The sequence below is a fragment of the Pungitius pungitius genome, chromosome 10 (genome assembly GCF_949316345.1).
Source record: "Pungitius pungitius chromosome 10, fPunPun2.1, whole genome shotgun sequence".
Taxonomy (NCBI): domain Eukaryota; kingdom Metazoa; phylum Chordata; class Actinopteri; order Perciformes; family Gasterosteidae; genus Pungitius; species Pungitius pungitius.
This window is the reverse complement of record NC_084909.1, coordinates 16,648,718-16,672,739: the sequence shown is the minus strand read 5'-3', so window position 1 is coordinate 16,672,739 and position 24,022 is coordinate 16,648,718. Positions and strand designations below refer to the sequence as shown.

The window sequence follows — 24,022 nt, the reverse complement described above, 5'->3', positions numbered from 1 at the left end:
GAATCCAGGTTGTGGCGATCTTTCATTAATATATATTTTCTTGAATTACTTTCTTAAATGTCTGTGATGCACGTCACTGTATCACTGTCTGAACATAAAATCCTCTTATGTCCAAATGTTTCGGTTGTTCCAGGCTGCAGCCTCGCGAAAAAAGTATCGATACACATGTTTGGAAGTGTTCCATGATACGCCACCAAACCAGTTGTCTTGGCTCACCCTGAACCAAAAGGTTTTCTTGCCACTGACGATGTGCAACTTTATAAGACGTATTGAAATCAGCAGCGGCACCGGACAGCTCGGTTGGCCGACGGCGTAGCGCCGCTGTCTAATAAAGTGTTTCTGTTTTGCTCGACTGCATGGGTCGAATCCAGGTTGCGGCGATCTTTTAATAAATGTATGTTCTTGTATGTTCTGTATTTCTTTATACGTGGCAGTGATGTAGTGCTCACTTATACAATCGTAATCGCTGCATTGGATATGGGATGCATTTTGAACATTTTCAGCAATATGTTTGCGAATGTGTGACGGATCAGGTGACCGAGGCAGACAACATCTGCCGCTGTCGGGGCAAAACAAACACGCACGCGTAGCCAAACCAGTAGGTTCAAAAACCAGTAGCTATGTTGATGTTGCTGTAACGTCATCCCCCTTTGAGGAATACAGAAAACACATCGCTGATTACTAACAGTATTAATTTCCGTGTATGAATCAACATCACAAAGGATAGCGTATACATTGCAAAACCAGCGACGTTGTGACCGCGTCACGGAAGCTGCGCATGCGCATATTTTAAGTCATAATTTCGACTTTTTAAGTCATAATTTCGACTTTTTAACCCTTCTTTTTTTTTTTTGTGGCGGAAATGGGCTTCCATAGAAAAAGGTCGATTTGGAAACAAAAACTAGCTACAATGGTGATATTCTTCTTCTGTACACGTAGTGGATGTATTTTTGAAGACCCCCTGAAGTGTAACATTGAGAGTGAGGGCTCAAGATATTGAGAATGTACATAAAGTGTGAGATAGGGTTTGGAGTTTTTTGGATAAGAAGAATATAAGAATAACAAGCATTGGCATAAGGCAGACCATAGACTCCACTAGTTTACTCCAAATATAAAATATGTTCCTCAGTGAACGGTGGCTGCCAGGCCAATGTGAAAACCAATGCAGAAGTGGCTTGAATGTGTATTCTTTCAAACAACCATGACGGACGACCCCTCTGTTTACAAAATTTAGACTAATTCTATAGATGTCGATGAGAAAATTACTGTAGTTTTCATTAAATTCATTTCCTCAGTAAACATTGTAAAGACGGTTAATGGTCTCAATCTTGAGTGCCAAGTCTTCTTCAATACCAGACTAACACATGGCTAACCCTCAAAGATTTCAAAATTTCACACCTTAAAATATGGTTAACAAACTATTTTTGCAAAAAAAAAACAGCAATTATATTAAACTCAAGTATTCCAAACCCTAGTCAAGAAACTAATAACTAATCCATTTTATACATAGAGTTTACCTTGGGGACTGCTGAATCCATCATATCTGAGTGGATAAAGGTACTTGTGTGTGTTCCACCTACGTACTCACACACAGACACACACGGTGTGATTTCTCCTTACTAATTCCTACTATCTTGGGTTTCACGGCAGTCTGTTCCCTGTCTGTGCCACAGCTGGTGACTCAAACTTTGTAATTGCCTTTTAATCCTTTTGAGGACAGAACATGTTTCACCGTCGGTTAATTCAGGGCACACTCGCCTCAGGATACAGAGGGCTTATGACTTGAAGGTTGCAAGTGTAAATCGCTGCTCTAGCTGGGACATTTGACAGAAAAGTCAATGAGCAGAAGGGGTGCACTGTCCCCTGTTCTGGTCTGAGCATCAAATACTAGAATCCCTGGAGCTGCAGAGTACTGAACTGCAACCTAAAATAAGAGGTTTTAACAACAACTCTCTATAAAGATGTTAAAGGCTGAGTGTTGTCCTCCACTTATTATTGTTGACAGAACCCCGGCACAGTAAAAGCACTGGTCTGACCCTTTCCACCCCACATGCTCACAGGCCTGATGCTGCCCGAAGCTTACGCAACATCTTCAACTGACCGCTCAGCGTGGTGATCATTTCTTGCTGCTATTTTAGTCTCTTCATCATTCAACATCATTTGTCGTCTTCAAATATTTGAAGTGATTAGGACATTTGTAATTTGCACATTGAAAAAAATTGTTCTTGGTGTCCTTGAACTGTTTTGCACATTTCCATAGTCACACAAAAAAAGAACAGCATCAAAACAATCATGATGTCCACCACAACATTACCGGCCACGTACAGCTGGCGGGACACAGTAGTACAGTATCAACACTAATTAAGTCAGCTCACACACAGAATCAACATAACTTTTAGAGGGCCCGAGGGCCACTGAGCGGTGGACTATTGAAAGCTACGTGAGCTATCGTATTTCAACCGACATCTCAAGAGGCGCATTTGATATTCTAAGCGCAGGAACTCAATTATGAGGCCGAGGTCTTTTTGATTTCTTGGAGTAATCTGGCTACAGGTTCTGAATTCAATTAGGGGCACCAAGGATATATTCGGCAGGCTCTCAGCGGGGAGTCCAAAATTGAAACAAACCCTCAGAATGAGTTTGAGGTGTAAAAAGAAAGAAGCTGCGGCTGAGTGGGAGGTTGTTGCAAGCTATTGCAGGACCACTCAGAATACATTTTGGAGAAGGGAAATCAATAATTTATGGTTATGGGGATGGTGATGGAGGACTCAGCTGGTGCAAAACATAAATGCGCAATTGTCAAGTTGCGCACACCGGATCTTTCAAGTAATTTCCATTAAAACTCTTTGGGCGGGTAAAATAATTGCAGTGCACAACGCCACCTGTGTAAAAAGGTGACTAGAACGATTTAACCTCTACAACCCAACAGGAGCGTTTGAAGGCGCTGGATCGGAGGCAGACTCGGAGTTTAAAGTCCCGGTGGCTGTTATCTGGAAGGTAGAATGCGCTCAATAGAGGGCCATTTTATTCCCCTCTTTGGCTAAAATGAGATTTGTTTTTAACTCCTGTTCTCGGTCAAGGCGGCGACCCCAAAGTACCGCCAAATATACTATGTAATATAATATGTGCCCGTGTCGTGCAACATGTCCGGTGATGACAATCAGCGCACGGCTGATCGTTTCAAAGGCGGCAGCATCAGCCTCAGTCACAAACCTCCACCCCTCCATCCCTCCACCCCCCGGACCGAAAGAACCGACACCGGCAGTGATAAGAAAGCAAAAAGAGCAAAGGAACGGATGCTGGATCACTCCGTGCACGTGAACCGCCCGTGAGAGCAGGCTCCGTGTTGGTGAGCGGGCTGACCTTGCGGAACAGAGGCTGCATAGAGTTGAACGTTACGCACAAAGTGGAACGGAACCTACAAACCGCGTCCAGAGAAAGCCAAGAGCTCACCTCATCCGGCTGATTCTGCCTTTGGTTCGGCTGCTCCTTGGTGGCGGTCATTGTAAGCTCCTCGTGTGATCCAGGAACTTGTTTAAAAGAAAGCCTCCAATATCCAGGTTTTCCGCGAAAAGATAAAACAAAAGTCAGGAGCGGGCAGGATGCGGCGGTGAGCAGAGCGCCGTCTTGTCAACTGCGGAATCTTAAACGGGTGGGAGCGGGTGAGGAGGCTGTAGGGAGGGGGGACGGACTGATCCGTCACGATTAATTATCTGCGAGGTCTTGAGCTCGAGCGTCTGACAAGATAAGCCAACGCACATCAGCCCCTGGCCCGGATTGGCGTGGAGGGGAGGAGAGTTGCGGACACGCTCATCACGGAACCGAGAGAGTTGCTCTTACATCTCTACATCTGCCCCCCCGCACGGCTGTGTGAGGAAGGAGGTGCTGGTTGAGAGGAAGCGGTGAGCTCAACACCCCCCGTCTCAATGATGGTGTGATTTTGAGAAGCGGGTAGCAGCACAGAGAACAAGAAGTGACGGTGTGAACTGTTGTCGCCGGGTGTGCAGACGTTCCTTTAGGCGCAGCGTGACACTTTTGTTAATGGATGCTGACATCGCGCCCGGAGCTGTCCGCGGTGCTGAAAGCCCAGTGAACAGCCTCTGCTTTTTCCACCAGGCAGTGTTGTCAGTGAGGCTGCTGCTTCTCCTCCAACAGAGAATCCTGTTGTGTTTATATAATACAGGATATACAGGAATACAGGTTGACGCGCCGGCTCGCTGTCTGCTCGTGCAGGCTACATAGGTAATTGGGACAGGCCTTCAGAGTACTTAGCAGTGAAGTGAAACCTATAGTGAACCCGCTATATCAAACAGCTCAGCTTATGAGAGGCATTTTGGTTTGCAGGAAGCCACTTTATCAAATCACACAGAACCGGAGGCTGCGATGTGAAGCTGTCTTTCATGTCCCTGCCAGAAAAGGATCGATATCTTATATCGATTTGAAGGTTTGATTTTGATTTGAAGCATTTGAAGGTTGACTGTGAGCCACAAAGCTTTTAGTGATCGTTAGTTGTTAGAACTTAAGCAGGCTGACTGCCATAAATAAAAACACTAAGTGAAGGATACAAAAAACTACATTAATCCAATTCACTCTGTGAAGGTACTTGTACTTAACTTTAGTATTCTGGCTATGTCATTGTTCCAATCAACTGAATCTTGAACTTCCATTCGTCCACTAGTAAAAGACTACTAAACCTGATATTAATTTTACAACTAAATGATATGTTGATTAATTCAACGGCAATAAACAAAAAAAAAACAATGATAATAAAGTTTATTTTTCAATTGTGGTGTTATTATTCGATACATGTATTTGTGGTTGAAATGCAAAGCTTAGCTACAAAGCAAAGAATGTGCCCAGTTGACTGGTTTTCAACTGAAGAATATGTGTATTCATAAACACCACTTGTGACTATGCAATATTGCAGATCTTTGCCTCTAAGGGGTAGCATTTTAAAAGGATTTTCAGAAATGTGTTTCATGTCGTCCATTTAGTCTGTTTGAAATACCTTATCGTTTTACTTCAAGGAAAATTGGACAGATAAACCTGCAACAGTTTAATTGTTCAATTTTGGCAACTATACTGTTCAACCACAAATGAAGAAAGTTTATTCATGTAATCAGAATTTTTATGGTTCAATGTGAATCTCTTAATATTCATGGTCACTCAATGGGCTCTTTGTTCCTTTCCAGTTCATGAAAAATAATTATAGGAATGGAAGGAGCACCCAGGCCCAAATAGTCTGTATTTATTTATTTTACATTTAATAATGTTGATTGTTTCAACTGTAAAGTGAAAGGAAACTAAAGAGTGGACAATCAGATTTGGAGTTGGAAAAGCTAGACACCTTAGAAGAGGTCAGCCAACCCAGACGCTCGCGAGCCTGTCATAGGCACAGAGGTGGATTCATTCAGGGAGATCTGTGTAGGACATCACCGAAGGCCCAGTTTTTAAATGCACAACTCGCATTTGCCTTTAATGATTAATTCTACTATGTTGTTACAATGTTTCCATATGCTAAGAGGGATGCATACGGAGCTGAGGATGCTTTAGTTACCTTTGTAAATCTCTGTATATTTAGCTGTATAGAAATTTGCATCAATCACCAAGAACCAACGGCATGAAGGAGCTGTGGACTTGTTGAGCCCACTAGGACCCTGGTGCAGTTCAAGGATGAGCTACTCTCTTGGTTTTCAAACCTGAACTTGGGCATTAGCTTTCACCCACCACACAGTGACAATACAGAGGAAATCTCCCGTGAAATATGTCAAGGAATTGGGAGAACTGCCGCCAAAAGACCTTCATAGTGGCACTGAGGACAAAAGGAACATCCCTCTTTCTCAATACAAAGATGCTCAAATATTGACATTCTGTGTTTGACCTGCTGTACCTTTTGAATGTCAAAGACGTGAAATTATAAAATAAACACACACTGTTTAAAAACGATCCTATTGTTGCGGAAAATAACTTATTTTTACAGTAATTTTTCCTTTTTTTAATTATGTACAAATTCTGTAAATACAGATTATCTGTAACTGAACAGTCCAACTGTAAATTTAATTGTTATGCCAATGATGATAAATTAAATATTTTTCTGATTTTTTTTTACGGAATACTGTAAGTATTTAACTGTTTTCTTGAATTACATTCAAATCAGGTAAAATAGCAGTCAAATGACTTGCAGCATTATTTCGAATAAAGTGCGAGAACCATAAATTTACAGGAATTTTCGCTAACAATTTTACAGAGAAACTAATTTATTTCATAGATTTTTCCTGTAGTATTATGAAACACCTTTAATATAGGGTATTGTGTTTATATATATACATATATACAGTTTATGTTGTTGGCGGCACGCTGGTGTGGTGGTTAGCACTGTCGCCTCACAGTAAGAAGGTCCTGGGTACGACTTCGCTCAGTGCATATTCTCCCCATGTCTGCGTGGGTTCTCCCCAGGTACTTCAGCCCACCCTCCAAGTAGGTTATTTGGTGACTCTAAATTGCCTGTAGGTGTGTGGATGAGAATGGTTGTTTGTTGCTGTGTTAGCCCTGCGATGGGCTGGCAACTACAGGACCAATCTGTAAAATAATAGTGTTTTACTGCAAAACGTTTGGTGATATAACTTTATTAAAGGTGTTTGATTGTAATAATACAGAGAAAATCTATAGAAAAACAGTTTTTCGCTGCAGAATATTTCATGATATCCCTTTATTAAAAGGGTTTCTGTCACGGATTGGGTCTTCTTCCTGTTTTATTTTGTAGTTTCATGTCTCGTGTTCCTGGGGTTAGCTTCGCTTCCTGCCTTGTCCTGTGATTGTCTGCCGTGTCTGATTGTTTCCACCTGTGTCCAATCACCTGCACCTCTCTTGTGTATTCAAGCCCTGTGTGCCTGGTGACCTCTGTCGTGTCATTGCATATTGTTGCACGTTTTGGTTCCTGTCGGCGGTAATTCCCCGGTTTACTTTTTTTACAGTGCACTAGTGATGGCAAAGTGAAGCTTTCTGAACCAGTGAAGCTTACCAGCCAATTGTATCGGAAAAAGGTTCATTCATTCAATGCATCGCAAACTCTATGATGACTTCTGCTAATGAAAAATTGTAGTGCATGTTTCAAATAGCCTACCAGTATATTTTGGCCCAGTCTCTGTGGGTTGAACATGATTATAAAAAGTTGAACAAATAAATCATCTAATATATACATGGATTCCTATATGAATACAACTATTGTTTTTCAGGTTTGAACTGTGCCCTTGTTTGTGTTTTTCAATTCTTTGTACATTGGGAATAAGTAGAACAAACACTTATCTATGTGTCTTTCTGCACCTTTGTGCATGTATGTTTGTGATCATACAAGCAAAATAATTAATAGACGAGATATATATGTATATGTATATATATTTGTATATATGTATATATGCAAGTGCTTCCTACTGCATGTACAGTTTATGGCAGTCATTGGGACTTGGAATCTGGAATGTGGGAAGTGATTGACAGAGGAAGGGGCAGTGATTGTACAGGTTTGTTATGACAGGATATTGAGGTGCTTGTGGACACATGGGATGGGGCATGAAATTATTTTTATTGAGATATAATAAATATCCATAATTAATTAAAATTTACACAATACAAGTGACAAACTTGGCTTGCTTATTGCCAACCTTGTTAGAGGAAATCAAACAGAAGGGCTCCCACATCTCGGAGCGACCTCTTTGCCAAAAGGTTCCATTGTAAATTTGCTCTTTGCTACTCACAACAACACTGACTTTGAGTGTATCAGACAGACAAGCCTGAACCCTGTTTCGCACCCATTTGAATCAAATCGAAGCGGTCACGTAACTGTGCACCGGAATGAAACTTCGGACGTCACTGATCACGTGATCAGCACCAAACGAACCAATTACCGATACATTTGCTTCGCCTTGCACTGGTTCATATTTCGACACAAGCTCCGAAGCAGGAGAGTCAGAGGTAACAACACTACAGTGCACTGTGTAACCGATATGCAAAGAGCATGCAACCGTTGTCCTTGAAGATCAATGAAAGTGTTTGAAGTTTAGGTGAAAAGCAAGTACAAAAAAAAAGTCTGCTTCATTCTTTGTGGGTGTGTCGAATGACTTAGCAGAGCTCAAATTAGCATGAATACCATTTGACCTTTGGACGTGCAAACCACTTTCGGGGAGAGACTAATGATGTTTACCTATTTGGAACAGGCAGCATTGCACACATTGAATCTGCTCGGATTATGAATCCATCTGATAAACTTTAGTGGATTGCTTTCATCGAGAGGGAAAGGTTGTTTGTACATTAGTTAGTCCTCTATAAGCACTGTCGTAATGCTGGACTCTATCTGCTAAACTTACTAGGACTACAACATGTCACCGTGCATTATCTTGCTGCTTGTGTCTGCTGTCTGTAAAGGTGTCACTTAGTTTTGTGGACCTATATAACTAAAAAAACAGTTTTGCTTAGGTGATATTTTGTCTTGTTATTAATCAACTATATGTGAAATTGGATGAATATTAATGGAGCGCGCTGCAGCTGAAAGACGATAAACAAGCTGCTATAAAATTTCTCGAGTCCAATAGACTTCCACATACAGAACTTGTTGTTGCACAGAATATTGTAAGATTGTTATGAGCTATGGAAATAACCATAGAGGGAAGTAAAATGCTTTGCTTTACCAATACTGTGACCCCGAATCTTTGATAGTTTGCATTATTCTAAAATGTTGTGTATGATTTTTTATTTCATTTTCTGTGTCAATTTAGTTCATTTTGATATATTCTAAATTCATTGTTTCCTTTGTCTTTTATAAGTTTGTACACAAATGTAATTTATTGTTTGTTTTTTTGAAAACTGAAGAAACCAAAGGACGTTGTCGTGGAAGCCTAGCACCAACTCTTCGGTCCCTCCTCAGGTGCAATCTCCCTTTCAGATGAATAATTAATGACTTACTGCATATTCACTGCTGGATCTAAGTCTACTCACACGTCTGAGTTACAGCCACAAGAATTGCAGAAGGGTGGCTGCAGGTTCTGGTAATTCTCGAGGTGTGTTTGTTCTCCAGCTTGTTTTGGGTCAGCTGAGAATCTTTGAGCAAATACGGCTCTCAGTGCCACTTCAAAAACAACCAAAGCATGAAGTTGTGAGAATAAAGGCAACAGCATTCCATTTAAACAGGCAAGATGAAAGGCAGTGGGTTGGGAGATCTCTGGTGAATTTGATGGGTTTCTTTTTCAATAAATATGAAGTTAGAGTTTTCATTGGCTCTTTTCTTTTGTTAATAGCTGAACATGTTTAACCTCTCCCTAGGCAGTGACTTTATACATGAGTGTGTGATCAAATATGAAGGTGAGGTGTGAGTTATAAGGTAGAGAGAGAGAGAGAGAATAGTTGTGGGGGTGAAATACTTTAAACACAGTGGTGGAGACAAGGTGTGTGTGAATGGAGAGAGGTGGATGAGGTAGGAGGAAACTGGGGAGACAGAGTGGACGTGAGAAAGCCCCAGGGAGGTGTTCTACTGAGGTGTCCGCTGTTGATGAAGTATTTATGACCCTGGGGCAATTTAGCGCAGATATCTTGGAACTCCACACCGCCGGGTCGCACATGAAAGTTTCATGACCCCAACGCCATGTGGCTTAGCCGGAGAAACTCCACACTCCCACACATCCCATAACTGAGCACATCCCATCGAGACTCAGCACATCTCATTGTGAATGAACACCGGGACAGAATATTTTTGTTGGAAGTTGGATCTTGCCATTTTGGATTCAATTCAAAACAAACTTTACATCAATATGCACATCTTTGTGTGTCTGAAGGTCAAGCTAGGAGTGAGAATGTGTTTCTGTCTCATCCTTCTGGAGATTAAGCAGCTCGCTGTATCACAAAGATAAACTGGTTAACACTAAACACGGTTATTGTGTCTCCCATTAATCCTCCTTTAATCCAACAATTTTTTAAAGCAACCATATATTGTCCTCTTTGTGTGCCTTTACACTAAGTACATGCACAAGGATTTAATTCTGCACAGTAACGGTGTTGTCTGACAGTCCAAACATAGATAGGAGACTACATTTGTGCCAAAATGTTCACTTTCCCTACCTAGGCTATGAATTGAATGAAGCAACTTAAACAGAAGTGTCGTGAAGCTCAGCAGCACACTGTTGCTGGTGCTTTAACTCAGGTCACGGCTGAGTTGCATCAGCTTACATACAAACTAATATTTTCTTTGAGGGGCTGAAAGAAACCCGAGTATATAGTTAACAAAAGAAAATACTTCTGGATATCTGGAAGGGTTTAGTGGCTTATTAATAACTGTAAGGGCAAATAAAGTCTTTGGTCATCATTGACTAAAGCAGAAACTGAGCTAAAATTCAAAATATACTGCACTGACAATTTCTGAATAGGGTTGAAAGTCACTCAGTTTCCGTGGCTGCTGCGGCCTCTCAAACATGTACTCAGTTTCATTGTGCATGGTACCTCTCCACTCTGTTACTGCTGGTTGACTGAAGTACAGTATTTAGCTGACTTGGGCTTTGATGTCATTTCCATGGCGATCGCCACCGAAACGTAAGTAACTTTAATTCATACACGTCAAATTCTCTTTATTTCAGAACTAGGCTCCCACATGTTTGTGGTAATTTTGGCAATTCTGTTAACACGTGAATATCACCAAAGAAATAGTGTTTACGACAACGATTGAGGTTTTCCCGAATTGGGCCAATGTTAGCGCATGGCAAATTCACTAAATAAACAGTATTTAGCTCGAAAGTTCAGCAGTTAAACTTTAGTTTGATACCCATAAATCAGATGAAATCAATACTTCATCATTTTAATCAATCGTTCTATTGGAAATAATTACATGAAGAAATAACAAGAATAAAGCACACACCAAGTCAAGTACAGTGCAGGTCGGAGAGCAGATGAAACACACTATGCTTTTGCTATGTCTTCACAGGTCATTCGCTTTAATCACAAACACACCCGCACCCAAACAAGGGTTCCACAGCTATCAAGTTTCACAGCCATGGGTGAGGAATGATCATTGTGACCTTGACATTGAAGACAGTCAGGCCTGAACACACAAACACACCCCCTCCAATTCTGTTCACAATAGCCCCCAAAGTATTCAAATCTAATGTTATGGAGAAAAAAAAAACACTTCTTCCCTGGGAGTTCTCTGAACGGGACGTTGGAAGGCAGCTCTTACCTGGATTGACGAGCAGCCAGGACACAGCCAGCAATTTAGATCTCTATGCGGTAATAGCACAGGCACAGCAGAAGGGCGAGATGCAGTTTGGTGAGGAGTAAGATGCTGAGGAGCTGTGATAGAGCTGATTGTAATCATGGTTGACAGCACAAGAACAAAAGTTATATAAAATAAATACAGGTGAAAGGATTTGTGTTTTTAAGTTATGTCCGCTGAGTGCAAGAGAAAGATTAGTAGGTATCAATGAATGAATGCCGATGAAAATGGATATGGCTGGAGCGCTGCCTAAAACCTGGTCCTGGTGAAGATGACCACTAGGAGAGACTGTGTTCAGTAGCTGAGTTTAAGTACTGAGTACAACAATCATAATAGTCTTTCTTTGATATTATGAATGTCAGGCGCAGGGTGTTTTCAGTACGTGAGGTACTTTTATTAATACAGCCGTGGTCCTCCAAGACAGAGTCAAATGCAGGCTATGTAGTTAATCTAGGTCACACTTCTTCCAATAATAGATCGGGAAGAAGTGTGGCTATAAAGATTATCAAAACAAAAGTCACTCCACTCTAGGAGGAAAACAAAAGTCACTCCACTCTAGGAGGAAAACAAAAAGGCTTTTTTTCAAAATAACAAACGCACTCTATCGACGGAGGCAACGTCACAAAACAAAAAGTGCTCCTTACGGAGGAAAACAAACAGGCTATTACCTTCATCGCGGAAACGTCACAAAACAAAATCACTCCTTACGGAGGAAAACAAACAACTATGAAAAACTTTACCTCTAAACCTATGGTACAAAACTTTAACGAAATCAAAAACACTCGCGTGAAGGCGCTGGCGCAGACAAGAGAACCTGGTCAATACAATGGGAACCTGTGGCGCGACTGTACAGCGTGGACCTATGGCCAAAAACGAACACACTGGTACAGGACAAAGGGAGACGCAGACTATTAATACACATGGAGGGGGAATGGGGAACAGGTGGACACAATCAGGAATTAGGGAACACTATCAGACTGGTGACACATGAGGAAGGGTAAGTGACCTGAAACGAGAGTATGGAAGTAAATCAAAAAAGGTGATTGAATTTCTAGCACTGAATATTTATGCATTGAAATCATGTATCTGAATGTTTTTCAACATTAAAATACTGCAAAAAATTCGAACACACTGGTGCCAACTTGTGGGCAGGATGCCTTTAGGCTGCATGCAAACAGCAATTCTTTGCTACTGTGATTGTGAATTATAGAGTATAGTGGTCATTTAGATATCATTTCAGAGAGCAGCTATAATGTGCGATTCACTCGGTTTTGAACTCTCAGGTATTTCACAAGCAAATAAACTCTTCAATCAGACGCGGCTGACTGAGTCGCCGGCTAGATCCGAGCTTAGATTGTTGTGCTTGACCTGACCATTAGCCACCATTAATTTCTCATTTGCGCAGAGAAGCTCAAACGCAACAGCTGTCAGAATTTCGGATGCGTGCCTAAGTAAGCAGAACCTGCATGCATCCTTTCCTTCAACGCGAGCCCTCATTGATCCCGACTCAGAACAAACTGATTGAAGGCAAATGGATGAACATAAAAATCTTTCAGCAGATCTTTTCAACAATTATCTCTGCGTCCTAAGAGACTTTAGTGGGGGAAAGATGATAGCATCTAACATGTGGCTCACAATCCCCACTAGACTGCAACTCTGTCCTGCAGTCAAAGGAATGGCTAACCAGGATGTTTTTTTTTAATCACACCAGCCGTGCTGTTTTCCTCACACACAGCGCAGAGAGAGAGATTCGGCCGTGTCGCTCTTTTTCCCTCCAAGATCACAATTTGTTCTGTCTCATGTCCCTTGCTCTTCTTTTCCTGTCCAATCTCTAAAAAGCTTGAAAGTGATTCCCTACAGCTCTTCATTAATCTTGTCATGTGGTGCAGTTTCGCTTTGACATAAATGCGTGACTGCGGTGGCGTACGATTTTGATTTGCTGCTACAAAACTCACTTCTGCTGCCGAGGCAATTTCAATATTTGTTCAAAAAAAACGTTTGATCAATTAGTAGATACACATCCCGCCATGCTTCCAGGTGTCTCGGAAAAAGGCATAAAGGTAATATTGAACATTAGACCAAGATGATTCATTTGGCAGTCATCTGATTCAATCTCAATGTGAATCCAAGGTTGCCATGCCAATTACATTGAGTTATTTACAACAAAAACCTCAGTTATTAACTCCATAACAATCACTTGGGTGTTACTAAATACGTTTAACGATCAAATGCTTTAAAAATGATGTTACACGATTACAGAAGATGATGTTGGTCTTTACTTCAAAGGTAATTTTGTGAAATCAAACTCACTTATCCAATCAGTTTTTTCCATCTACATTCAAGGTTGTTAGAGATTTAGAAATAGATTTGTATCTGCAAATAAAATAATTCTAAAACCTTACATTATTATCTGCTAACTAATCACTAATGGGCTGTGAGTCTTGATGAACTCCATAAGTTCTTTCCATTTGTTATTACCGTAGTATTATTTATCTTATATATTTATATCTACTTTGCAGTTTGATAATTAACTAGTGCCATATGCCTCTAATATTTTCATTCAGTCATTAAGAATAAATAGCTTTTGAAGGGGACAAATTCAAATTCTGTATATATCACCAGTTTATTCATCATGTCATATTCCAGTTTATTCATTCATAAGCTCCATCAATGCCAGTAAAGCAACCAATTGGCTAATTCATCTTCGGCCTCCTAAACTGCTCCTGACACATTTCACTGGCTTAGGCTGGAAAGTCCACTAAATTAGACCCATTGTACATGCAAGCAGTGGGAGGATCTAAGGAGCAAGAGAGAAGTGGAAATTGAAGGAGATTAGGCATGAATTTGTTAGAAAAAAAAACCTGTGACCTTGAATAAATGAGCTCATTCTAAATTTCACATCACTTGGTGGACTGAAATATATTCCTTCTGAAGGGTCGGCTGGGGAAGGGGGGGGGGCTCCTGCGCCTGCTGCTGCTGTAGCTGTCTCTGGCCCACTTAAGGGCCGCTGGCGATTTTCTATGTAGGCTCTCTTTGATCCCATGGCAATTGCAAGCTAATGTTTCAGCTAGCTTGGGATAGTTAAGTTAGCTGTGTCCTCTCTGATCTTATCTGAAGTTACTCTCCCCATTTTCCCCAAGTGGAACAGGTTTGCTTTTAAATGCCATTCATTTTGAGGAAAAACATGCAGACTACTGTTGGCTCAAACTTCTTACGGTTTTAAAATAGCAGACTTTTTGTCATACCAGTATTCAACAGTGTGGGTTTTTTGGTGAGCTCTGTGCAGGTGTGTTTAGGTCACTTTAATTCTATTCACATTTACTGAGATTGTGTTTCATGAGGTTTCACAAATGCTTTCATGGCTTTTTTTTCATATTTTAACAGTGTATTTTGACCAGGTGCTAGCACATTCCAAATTCCAACAGAATTATATTGATGTTAATGTTGGGTGTCTGTTTGACGTGTCTCTCTGATGGAGTCAACCAGAAGAAAACATGAAAAGAAAACATGCTCGAATTTATCAGTTCTATTGGCTTTAATTGAAGTGTTTAGAAGATGGAGCAAATATTTGCACAGCAATTTTTTTTTAAATTTCTAATTAATCAAACTAAGTGGTAACCATGGTTACCTATAAATGCATTCCTAGAATCTTTCTCTAGCATTTCTATGCTTCCACAGAGGACATGCAGTCAGAATTGATTTTCTTTTTGAAGTCACTGCAATTACTTTCACTGTCAATGTTAAGATCCAAACGGCATCGCACTATGCTATGGCATTAAAATGAATGAATGTTACCAACTGGTAGCTGCCTGGAATGGCTTTAATGAAACATCCTTGTTATGTTCTGCATAACTCGTGTTAGTGATTTGGATGGCTTTGCAAAGAGAATGCTGCCCTGACTGTTCTATGGTAAACATGAAAGGCTGTGGCCAATGTCGAAGGATGCTTGAGGGCTTTCACAGCCCTTTACTCTGCAGACCAACTCTGCCTGCCTCTGTTGATCCTTGATGCACGAATGCAGAAACAAGCTTTTGAGAAGCGAGAATGCTGAGCTTCAGGCCTGCCTTTCATCAGAGACGAAGTGTGCAAAGACCCAGAGGCTGTATTGATTTTAAGTAATGCTTTGTGCCTTCTCTAGCTGCATACATGCATAATTTTCTTCATTATGTGTTGGGCAGTGGCACGTCTGTGTGTTTTGGCTTGTATTCCGAAGCGGGGTAGTTTTTGTGGAGAATGTTGAATAGACATAGAGCATATAGGAAAGTGTACACCATGAGTTTTGTTGCATAATCTTTATTTTTGACTTCTTGTTTTGATTGCTGGCCTATACTATATTTACATTGTTTAAATAATATCTCACAATGGGTAGGATACGTGTGAAATTATTTATGAACATTCACAAATGAAACATGCTCCTGCTGTGTTGATACTGTTGTCTCATATTAAGATGTGTATATATAGGTTGTAGATTTCCAATAGCATTTTTTATTTAAAGCATGAGGCTGCTCTTCAGCTCCTCTGCGCTGCGGGTGGCACTCAGCTCAAACTCAAAACTAAGTCAATAAAATATTTTGAACATGTTTTTAAATCCCCTTGATGATTTGAGGGCTCAATCATCTCCTAAAACAGCTGGGCACCGTAGTTTTTAGGTTACTCTAAAACGAGGAACCCGTTCTTTGTCAGGGACTATTTGCAGCTGTGGATGAATCCACTTTTGGCTCACTGAGACCTCATTACACAAACTTTCCGAGTCTGATCTTATCTCAGGATAGGACTTAAACTATTTTGGGACGTTCCTCACTTCATAAATGAAGACAGCATCCTAAATAACGAATAACTACCAAACTTGCCATATATGCCAGCAGCACTGTTGTAAAGTTTTCATAATGACAGTGAAAATTGATCAAACAACGTGATTGAAAGGCTAATCCAACTTTTTAATGAGAATTTAAATGTCTCAGAGTATGTGTCACAATCGGGCTGGGGCAGGGAGGACTCAAGCGCAGAGTTTCTCGAACCAAGTGCTCTTTATTTGAAACAAAACCAAAGACGTGCTCCAACGACGAGGGACATTAGACAATGACGCGACAAAGGACAACAGGCACACAGGGCTTAAATACACAAGGGAGGTGCAGGTGATTGGACACAGGTGGAGACAATCACGCAATCACAAGACAAGGCAGGAAGTGAAGTTAACCCAGGACCACAAGGAACATTAAACTTCAAACTAAAACAGGAAGAGGGACCAAACCGTGACAGTATGTTAAGGCGTATAAATAAACTGAAGGGACTCAAGCTCTTAAACACAGAGAATAAAGACACATGAGGCATTGACCAACACATAGTACTATTTTGTTGGATGCATCCATAGTTGCATTGGAATTCCAACAATAAAAGACAACCACTTATCCAAAATGTTCTCCAGGGCTAATTTATGCAACGTCTGTACAGTATGTCCTCTGAGACTCATTAGACCGCTCTTACAAATAAGTCCTTGCACTTACATCAAGCTTCTAGAGGCTTTAATCAGCAGAGAATGGGAGAGCCTTCGTCCTACTCAGCAAATAACTGTATACTCAAGCGCTACGGTTTGGTGCAACAGGCTATTGTCATTGTGTTGACCATCATTGGGTGCTTTAAGAAATTCTAGCTTTCCTTTAATCATTATACCTCACAAAAAAAGTTTGGAGCCAATCAACTTTTTGCACATCAGCATGAGTCTGACTGAGCTGCATCCCGCTCATCCCCTCATCAGGGTCTCCTTTAGCTCGTCCAACACACTGCTCCACGGTATCAACAAGCACAGTGGGATGACGCAACAGCACCAAATTGATCACACCGGCTGGCAAATGAATGATGCTGCAATGTCAACAGCAGGGTGCCTCGCTGCTGCGCCTTCTGAACACCGCTGTCACGTTTTGGTTCTGCTTCCTGTTTTATTTTGTAGTTTCATGTCTCTTGTGTCCCTAGGTCAGCTTCACCTCCTGCCTTGTCCTGTGATTGCCTGATTGTTTCCACCTGTGTCCAATCACCTGCACCTCCCTAGTGTATTTAAGCCCTGTGTGCCTGTTGTCCCCTGTCGCGTCATTGTCAAGTCTACCCGTCGTTGGTGCACGTCTTTGTTTAATTAAAGAGCACTCTTTTGGAAACCTGAAAACTCTGCGTCTGAGTCCTCCCTGCGCAACCTGCACCAGCACTCTCCCTGACAGAATGACGCGACCAAAGACGTGAGCAGCCCATTCTGGCAGCGCAAGACTTTGTTTTCGGTCACAGGAGCTACCAGAAGGCGTTCCTCGAGCTCCGCGACCCTCTCAACCCAAGAAGGAACCCGAGGGGGAGGAGACCACGAACCTCCCCAGTCCCGGCTCCTGACTCGGCCCCAAGACGCCCGTCTCCGCCTGACTCGGCCCCAAGACGCCCATCTCAGCCCGACTCGGCCCCAAGACGCCCGTCCCGGCTCCAAGACGCCTCTCACCAGTCCCGACGCCTAGCCCCAGTCCCCACGCCCATCCCAGCCCCACGACGCCTCTCTGCCCGCCTCGTCTCCAGCCCCACGACGCCTGTCTCTGCCCGCCCCATCTCCAGACCCGTCTCCTGCCCCACGACCCCTGTCTCTGCCCGCCCACTGCCCCGTCCCGGCCCCACAACGCCTCTCTGCCCGCCTCGTCTCCAGCCCCACGACGCCTGTCTCTGCTCGCCCAGTCTCCTGCCTCATGACGCCTGTCTCTGCCCGCCCCATCTCCAGACCCGTCTCCTGCCCCACGACGCCTGTCTCTACCCGCCCCGTCTCCAGCCCCGTCTACTGCCCCGTCTCCAGCCCCACGATGCCTGTCTCTGCCTGTTCCGTCTCCAGCCCCGTCTCCAGCGGTTTTGGAAACCTGGAAACTCTGCGTCTGAGTCCTCCCTGCGCAACCTGCACCAGCAGCCTACCTAACAACCGCTGCATCACATTAGAATAGTGCATGGGCGCAAAGCTTCAAGCTCAGCTCAGTGCAGTGCAGCTCGATGTGATGCACTTAGCCCCCAATCAGTCAACACATATTTATCCTGTCTAATGATATAATTACAGCTAATACTTTGATGCATAGTTAAAGAATGGAACACATATTAGACAATTACAAGGTATTAAAGTTAAATTTAAAAAGTTGATACACTTAAAGCTCATTAAATTTCCCCTGTTTTCTCAGCTCTATATGATCTACTGAATATGTTTAAATGAATGTCATAATGCCCTATGATCAGTGTTTTAATGCATTCAAATGACACATTTTGCTAATTTTTATTTGGTCATTGCAGCAAACAAGTTATAACAACCTGATCATGTATTATAAATTGAATTACACTGTATTCCAATGGTGGGAATCAAATGCAAATAAATTCTTTGCTACTTGTTAAAAGCCAAATCCTTTCATGTAACGATTTTTCACATTTCACATCATTTACACTCACCAAAAGGATTATTAGGAACACCTGTTCAATTTCATTAATGCAATTATCTAATCAACCAATCACATGGCAGTTGCTTCAATGCATTTAGGGGTGTGGTTCTGGTCAAGATCTCCTGAACTCCAAACAATGTCAGATTGGGAAAGAAAGGTGATTTAAGCAATTTTGAGCGTCCCATGGTTGTTGGTGCCAGACGGGCCGGTTTGAGTATTTCACAATCTGCCCAGTTACTGGGATTTTCATGCACAACCATTTCTAAGGTTTACAAAGAATGGTGTGAAAAGGGAAAAACATCCAGTATGCGGCAGTCCTGTGGGCAAAAATGCCTTGTGTTGTTGAACTCATAACAGGCAGGAGCTAACATTAGCACCCTGGAATTGGACTAATGCTGTTTGGCTGATTGGTAATGGGGCCAAGCCAGATTTGTTCGATTTAACAATTTGGGCTACATAGAATTTAATTTATTTCTTGCACAATCTATGAATGTATAATGCTCTGAAGGCTTAATTTTTTTATTTGTTTATCTATTGAAATTTCAAATTATTAATGCTAAAAACAGTTTTTCCTTCTCTACCTCAGGAGAAAAAACAATAATGAATCTGCCAGGCGTTGTGAAACACCAGGTGCTATTAATGTTCTACAACCTTTTAAACAGTGGTGCAGGGCCTGACAATCTGAGTTTGTGATGCCATTTGAAGATATTCACAACCAGACACTCAGTACTAGTCCGAAAGTCAATTGTTTCCCTTCAGTGCTACATGATGGTTTGCATGATAAAGAAACAAAAAGAAAAGACGGTAAAATATGGTGAAAATGCTGCTGTTAAAGGTGAAGATGCTCATATTATTACAGATCTTAAGTCTCAAAGCTGCTAGATTTTATGGTCAATGTTTTATACAGATGCAATTAGATTGCAAATATTTGTCTGGTTTGGAGCATTTTACAAATTTGAAATAGCCTTAAACCACTCTTAATATTAACAGGCTTCATTTTCATTTGATTTGAACCCCGACAAGACCGAACTACTTTTCTTCCCTGGAAAAAACTCCCACTCAGGACCTGACTGTTAACTTCGGCGACTCCGTGTTAACGCCCACTCAGAATGCCAGGAACCTCGGCGTGACACTTGACTCCCAACTCTTGTCATCTCCCGCCTTGACTACTGTAACTCTCTCCTGGGTGGTCTTCAACCTTCCGAAATACTCCCACACCACACCACTTCTCGGTTCTCTTCATTGGTTACCAGTGGCTGCCCGCATCCAGTTCAAAACATTGGTACTGACGTACCACGCTGTGATTGGATCGGGACCAGTTTACATCTAGGACATGGTGAAACCCTACATCCCAACCCACACACACGATCTGCATCTGCGAAGCTGCTTGTTCCTCCCTCACTGAGAGAAAAGCACTCTGCGAGATTGCGACTCTTCGCTGTCCTGGCTCCCAGATGGTGGAATGAGCTCTCTGATGACATCAGGACATCAGGATCTTCCGTCGAAAACTCAAGACACACCTTTTTTGACTCTACTTTGACTAAAACACTAGCAGACCGTAGCACTAACAAATGGTAGCACTTAAATTGTACTTATTGGCACTTTTCTATAACATGTTTTGAATCTGCTTATTTGATGAAAATTGTACTTTATTGTTACTTGTTCTTCTGACTTTGTTTCTCTATGTGGAAATGCACTTATTGTAAGTCGCTTTGGATAAAAGCGTCAGCTAAATGACATGTAATGTAATTTAAGAGAAAACCCTTTCATATTTCAAACTCAAATGCCATCAGTTCACATAATGTCAAAGTTCATGTCCTTTTCTTCTAATTTTAAAATACATTTTTCACATTACTTTTTGGAATTTAAAAGTAACAATATTTTAACAAGATGTTTCATAGGGGCTAAATTGGATGAATTTGCATGGCGGATTCATTTCCTATTGTGAGTCCTGTTATTTTTGCTGCAGCTGTGTAGCACTGTCTGATGGTCTGCTGCAGACACGCCCGAGACTATGTTGAGAGATAACCAGCAGAGGACAAACGTCTCAATGATGTCATCTGATCACAGCCAATCTCTTCGAACGCAGAATACAAATCCTGATAAAGGTGCCCTTGCACCCGCAGCATTGCTTTGCTATCTCAGAAGACTGACTTAACTAATGATCAAAATCTAAGACAAAGACAAACAAGGGCGAGTAACTTATGTACTTTTTCACCCATGCGCTGACCACAAGATGAAGAACCAGTTTGTGCGTTTGTCAAAAGCAGTGTAGGACTTCACACATTGAATGAAACATTTATATTGTTTGTTTTTGTTTTTTTGCTACATTTTTTTCTGAAAAATGCTGAATCCCTTTTCTTAAAAAAACAAACATAACAGAAGTATACTCGTGTAGAATAGTTGTTAATGAGTGAAAGTATTTCCAATAACTCCAAAATTGACAGTTTTTCATTTAACAGCGTATTCTATTTCGATTCATATATCCGTTGACATTTAGTCCTTCAAAAACATGATTTTCACTAAGATTTTAAAAAAAACACTTTCCTGAATGCTCCAGTCTGAGCACCATAATGGTTCACTGTCACAAGATATCCTTTGTGCAGCTAGTGCTTTTTGAATCCAGAATCAAAAGCCCAGCAATAACCATGAAGCAGGAAATGTTTCCTTAAACCAAGGGTCGTTTTTCAGGCCTAGGTCCCCCAAACTGATGGCGGGATGGAGCAGGGACCCCATATTACATTCATGTTATTTAGCTGACGCTTTTATCCAAAGCGACTTACATTGCATTATAACCCATGCATTACATTTTTGCCTGGGGAGCAATTAGGGATTAGGTGTCTTGCTCAAGGACACTTCGACATGGCACATGGGGCAGCCAGGATTCGAACCACCAACCTTGCGGCCCCCAGCACATTGTACTACTCCATGCGCCACCATCTCCGCCATATTCTAAGGAGTTTGGTCGGCCATCTTTAATTTTTGAGCTTCGGGCTCTTTAGACGTGAGCATAAATACAATCTGATTGGCTAGTGCCTGTGCTGTCGTATTTGCATGAAAGGTGCTGAAATGCTGCCCAGCTTGAGAGAGCTCCTGTGGAGAGCTTAACGTGTGTATTGCAGACTGAAAGATAACGTCTTCTTCATCAATTTATCCGTTCGCTATAATATGTTGGATTCATGTTAATGTGTATTTAGAGACAATGAATACCATTCTGATTCTGAAGTATTTCAATTTGTGGGGAAAAATTGGTTCGGAAAAAAAAAATGTTTTAACAACCAAACCTTTTGTGACCCCCCCCTGCAGTGATTCCTTTCCTCCAGGTGTCTGTTGCCATACTGCTTGCTCAGCTCTTCTGCCCTTTATGAAGATTTCCAGCCCTGCCTTGATTACGTGGCTTAGGGTAGTGTTGGCCATGAGTGGGAATGATGTGCCTCTCTGCTACCTGTCCCCTTGGGATGCCCCAATTTTAGCCTTTTTTACTGAATGTGGCTTTAATATGAGATGCATTTTGTTAAAAGTTGTGTGTTAACATTGATACAGCTGGCATTCATCAGTTGTTTAATTGCAAGGTCCGAGGCAGCTTAAAGTATTTCAGGTAAGAAAATATGAATGAAGCACATCTTTACGCTGTCTACAGACAGCATAGCATTCACAGCATGCCACTTCACCGTCAAGAACAGGACGACAGCCGCTAATAAGCGCAGCCTGTCCTTCTAGATCGGCCAAAAGTACACAGAAGTCCTTCAGATCTCATTACAGTGTTGCATTGGCATGGCAGCTGTGACAACCGCGTGTAATTTTACTTTACCCTTTACCTCACGTCAGCACCAAGATACAAAGAGCTCAGGTGAAAATAGAAACGTTAATTACTGAGCCTCTGTAATTAGCTCAGGCAGTCAGAGGTAGAGTGCTAGTACTGCCAGGCTGCTGGTAAGATGGATGAAAGGTGGTGATTAACAGCAGTCCTAAATATGCGTGTGTGGTTGTGGGTTGCTTGGAAGAACTGATATAAATAATATTTATAAAAACTCTTCAAGGATTAACATAAAGTCAGTTATGACTCATAATTACCTGGATACCATTACAATAAGTATAGTGTTTCAATGTGACCCCAACATCAGTTTATTCTTGTGTCTCTGGAAAATATACTATATTAAGAAACATATAATATATAGATATATATATAGAGAGAGAGAGAAACAGGTGTATGCACTAAAGCTTGGTATCTGAAGGGGAAACTCCAACTTCTGCATATTTGGAAGAAGTAGTAAAAAGTAGGTCTCAGTGTCTCCGGTGGGAGTTGAGCAAAGTCTGATTAATGTCCTCAAGAGACAATCCACGACCAAAGTGTCAGCGACTGAGTTGCATTGTGGGTAATTTAGGTACACAACAAGCTTTTGAAAAGAAAGGGGAATCTATAGAATAACAAGGGGGATATAAGTCTTCCTGTTGCATCGTGTTTTAAACTGTCCAACAGTGTAACATTATCAAAATGATAAATCAGTAGTGTGTGTTTTTCAGGGATTTTTCAGGGATTCACCTTTCTTCATGTCAAGTATTCTATTTCCAAACACAAATCCATGTATGGAACAAAACTGTTGCAAAACCTCATTAGATACACAGATGGAGAATAGTTTAGATCAGGTGTGCCCACAATTTTTCAGGCTCACAAGCTACTTTTCAACTAACCAAGTGATGGCAATCTATCCCCTCTAAGTAGTAGCGCAACATAGGCCCAAAACGACTCAATATAAAGAAAAAAACGAGTTTCTCATCTGTCAGAAAGAGGAAACCGTCACAACCATCCCGCTCATTGTTGTTCTTAACCTTACTGGAGTCAGCCTAGTTTGCTTTGGAATGAAATTAAATGCGTGCAATTAAATGGGCACCCCTGGTTTAGATCATCATCAAAAAGTATTCTAACAGTAAATTTACCCAATATGCACAAAGGCCTCTGGCACTGTATAGCACCTCTGCTCCAGGTGTAGCGTTAAGGCCAAGGCCAAGGTGGTAAAACCTCACGAACGTGTGGGGAGAGGACCAGCCTGCCGCCATGCAAACGTTGTGTAGCGATACTCTTCCCGACAACAGGGCTTTAGAAGCCGCCATACCCCTAGTAGAATGGGCCCGGACAGCCAAGGTGCGGGTTGGTGGTGTATTAACAAGAACTAAGAAATGGGATCATATAACTCCTGTATTAACTTCTCTGCACTGGCTTCCTGTTAAATCAAGAATAGAATTTAAGGTACTTCTCCTCACCTACAAGGCACTTGCTGGTGAGGCACCGTCTTATCTTAAAGAGCTTGTTACACTGTATTGCCCTACAAGGCAT

The 24,022-nt window shown here is 41.7% G+C and overlaps 1 protein-coding gene across 2 annotated transcripts in view; it reads right to left on the bottom strand.

The window, feature by feature from the left end:
- The window catches only part of LOC119228322 (inactive dipeptidyl peptidase 10-like), a 188,268-nt gene that overhangs the window by 109,120 nt on the left and 55,126 nt on the right, over positions 1–24,022 (bottom strand). Inside the window, exon 1 of one of the 2 annotated variants that reach the window (XM_037487688.2) lies at positions 3,454–4,166. The exons of the other annotated variant lie outside the window; for it this stretch is intronic. Within the exon in view, the coding sequence (XP_037343585.2) occupies positions 3,454–3,504 (51 nt within the window). The 5' untranslated portion in view covers positions 3,505–4,166. Of the gene's footprint in view, positions 1–3,453; positions 4,167–24,022 lie in introns of those variants that run through there. 2 annotated transcript variants of the gene reach the window in all.